The sequence below is a fragment of the Bidens hawaiensis genome, unplaced genomic scaffold (genome assembly GCF_021521415.1).
Source record: "Bidens hawaiensis isolate Kalapana, Puna unplaced genomic scaffold, B.hawaiensis_p1.1 tig00001463_1, whole genome shotgun sequence".
NCBI classification, from domain to species: domain Eukaryota; kingdom Viridiplantae; phylum Streptophyta; class Magnoliopsida; order Asterales; family Asteraceae; genus Bidens; species Bidens hawaiensis.
Window position 1 is genome coordinate 1,245,867 of NW_027491083.1, and position 3,227 is coordinate 1,249,093.

At 31.3% G+C, this 3,227-nt stretch overlaps 1 protein-coding gene across 1 annotated transcript; it reads right to left on the reverse strand.

Moving 5' to 3' along the window:
- Positions 1-1,715: 1,715 nt before the first annotated feature.
- On the reverse strand, positions 1,716-2,906 carry LOC143579631 (cytochrome b5-like). The gene is made up of 4 exons (XM_077062881.1): positions 2,853-2,906; positions 2,654-2,754; positions 2,037-2,103; positions 1,716-1,951 (listed from the first exon to the last, which is right to left on the reverse strand). The coding sequence occupies exons 2-4, from the start codon at positions 2,738-2,740 to the stop codon at positions 1,716-1,718; spliced, it is 390 nt and encodes a 129-aa protein (XP_076918996.1). The 5' UTR covers positions 2,741-2,754; positions 2,853-2,906.
- Positions 2,907-3,227: the final 321 nt, after the last annotated feature.

Sequence of the window (3,227 nt, forward strand, 5' to 3'; positions counted from 1 at the left end):
AATATAGACAACAATGAAGTCAACTGTGTTTGGTAATTTTGTGTTAAAGAGTTTCCTCTAAAAACACTTTGCATATTTTTAAAAGTTGGGTTTAATTTTTATTTATAATCAAAATGACTGAAATTGAGCCGAAACAATATACTGAAAACCTAAACGAAGCCGAAACCAACTGAAACCTAAAAGCGAATAAAGTTAAACCAAAACAAAACTAAAACCAAATACCGAACCGAAACAAAAACCAAACCTAAACACACTGAAATAAAAGCAACAACGAAATAATTTGAATACGAACTAAAATTAAACTAAAAATCTGAAACCAAAAACAAGAAAAAAAAATTGAAACCAGTTTGAAACAAAACCAACAACCAAAAAAATCATACCAAAACGAAACCAAAAAATTGTCATTAGATATCGAAGAAAGTGAAACCAAAACAAAATTGAACCTAAATGAAAATAAATAAATAAACCCTAAACCAAAACGAATCCAAAAACCGAAAAATGATTTTATTGTTATCATACGAATATGTCTAATACACACCGAACACGGTGTCTTTCACTATTTCTTTACCGTTAACGGCAATAAATTTTCAAAACCCGCGTATTACATTTGCTATTTTAAGAGGTTGAAACTATATTAATATATAGTAAATTCCTTTATATACTTGAACCTAATTTTTTCCAAAAGTGAACATAAACGAACGTAATGAATGGACACAAACGAATTTAAAGAGATCAAATTAGGTCCATATATATAAATTCTGAATGACATAAAAAACGACATCCATAGTCCATCTACATTGAGTAATAAAATTTATATCAAAAAATTATATATTTAAAATAGTATTAAAAAAAACTAAATAAGCCTGCGTAATACAATGGCTAAAAGTTAGTATATTATGTAAAAGTGGGGGAAGAATGGGATTGAAATGGTTTATTGTTTGCCTGCATTTATATTAAAAAAATAAAAATAAAAAGCTAGCTTTTATGGTTTACTCGGTCTGTGTAAAGGAACTCGCTACCAACTACTCACCAAGCTAGTTGGCCGAACCGGGGTGGTGTATCCTTGCTACTCGGAAGCTCGCTGGAGATAGTGGGGTGGGCGAGTAACGTGGCCCACTAAAAGCTAAATCTTGAGTAAGCTAAACATGATAGACAGGGTTGGCAATTTGTATTTATAATTTACAAATCTTACATTTTTTTTTAATTCTAAGTTTTAATAAAAACGTCGTCCAAACTAGATCAACCAAAACACAATCTATCTATTAAACAAGTTATTCAAGTTAGCTTATTTATGACCCATACCTTTTAGATCTAATCACATATATTTATATTTGTGATGGTTCGTGTAGACGTGTAGTGCTTGGTGTATGATGAGCTAGCAATGTTTAATAATTAGGCAACATTATAACATATAGAATCATCGCAATCAGTTCTTTTCACTAAAAACTTTAGTTAGTCGTCAGAAGCTCACAAATTTGTATTTTTATTACTAGATTTCACAGCCGATCATCATTTTTTAAATTTCTCTCACCCAAACACGTTTAGAGCACTCAAAAACTTTGATGGTATTTGAGTTCAGAATTTCAGATATTCATTATTAATAATCAAAACACGCTGATGGTATTTAAATAGATCCATCTATTTGTATGTAACAAATCAACATAACCGACAACCTTAATGTTTCATAAACAACCATGGCTATTGAAACAACATAATTAGAATGAAACTAGTAGTATTCTCAAGGCAGCGGCCATTATTCCAACAAGCAATACCTTGACAACGAAGTTTGGATTCTTTTTTAAACCGGAGATCTTTTCAGCAGTAGATGAAATGTATGATCGTTTTACCGGAATGGTTGATTGGTCGATCTCACCGACATAGTATTTTTCCATCATCCCGTTAGCTTTTTCACTGTGCCCGACATCGCTAAAAGGGACCGTCGCGTCTATCCCTTCAATTATATATTCATACATGTGTGTTAGTTAAAAGGTAGATTTTGATGCACCCTCTGGTGGAATGTGATTGCGAAATTTTACCCGTTACTTTTAGCATCACTTCACCTCCTCCGGGATGATCATCCATAAACGGGGTTACATCATAAACCTGATACAATTTATGTTCATCAATATGCATATGGCTATTTTATCTATGATATATAAACTGGCTATGTAATTGAACACACGGACATATATTACGACCCCTGGTTGAATGCTAACCCTCAAGATTTTTGAAGTCACTTAGGAAAAGATAAATCTATACGTGTTGTATTTTGATAAAGAAAGTGAAGAACAAAAAAAAACTAGTATCGGGTTCTAATTAGTATTTCGCTTATTCAATTTAAATGATTAATTACGATTACCTAAAAAACCATATTATATCTCATAATATTTACCGGTGATAAGTGTAAGTTATTTTTATTTATGTGACATGAACTAAACCGAAACTTCGAACACATGTTAAAAGGCATTCTATAGCACTAAAAAACCGACACTGGTGAAAACATTTCCTGAATCCACCAGTGATTAAACAACCTAGCATATTTCTCTATTTCACTATATCTCTATCAGCAAACATTAAGTATTAACATCTTGAATTATGAAATCAATCACGACGAAATCAGTACGCAATGGTAAGATCAAGAAAGAGATCAGACCTTTCCAGAGATGATAATCCAGCAATCATTGGCTTTATTGTGTTTAGCGACGTCAGAAAATACGAGAGTTTTCTGATCGGACCCCATTGATGAATCTACTACTGCATAAACAAAAACAGATTCAAAATAATGTAATAATAACTATATATCAATATATCCAACAAGACGTAGAAGATCAAGAAAGAATTAATCTGCTTACAGGAGATGAAGATTGAAGAGTGGAAGAAAACACAGACAGTGGTTGTGGTTCTCTTCGATACGAATGGATGCAAGTCCACTAAAGCAGGCAAAAGGTTGTGTACTATATTTATACGTGAAAAATATGTTCAAGCACGCACGTTTTGACCATTATATTATATTATATTATATTATATTTAATATTAAAGGTATGTTTATAATAAATAATTTAAAAGAGAATGAACTGGTGTGTGTTTATTAAAGATTACTTTTTATAACATCATATTTATTAGAACGATGTATTTATGCATGTTTCTCATGGGACAAATTTGTTATGAGAAATTTAGATAAAAAAACTATATGACTGTAAATGCATAATTACAAGGAAGAGAAAGAA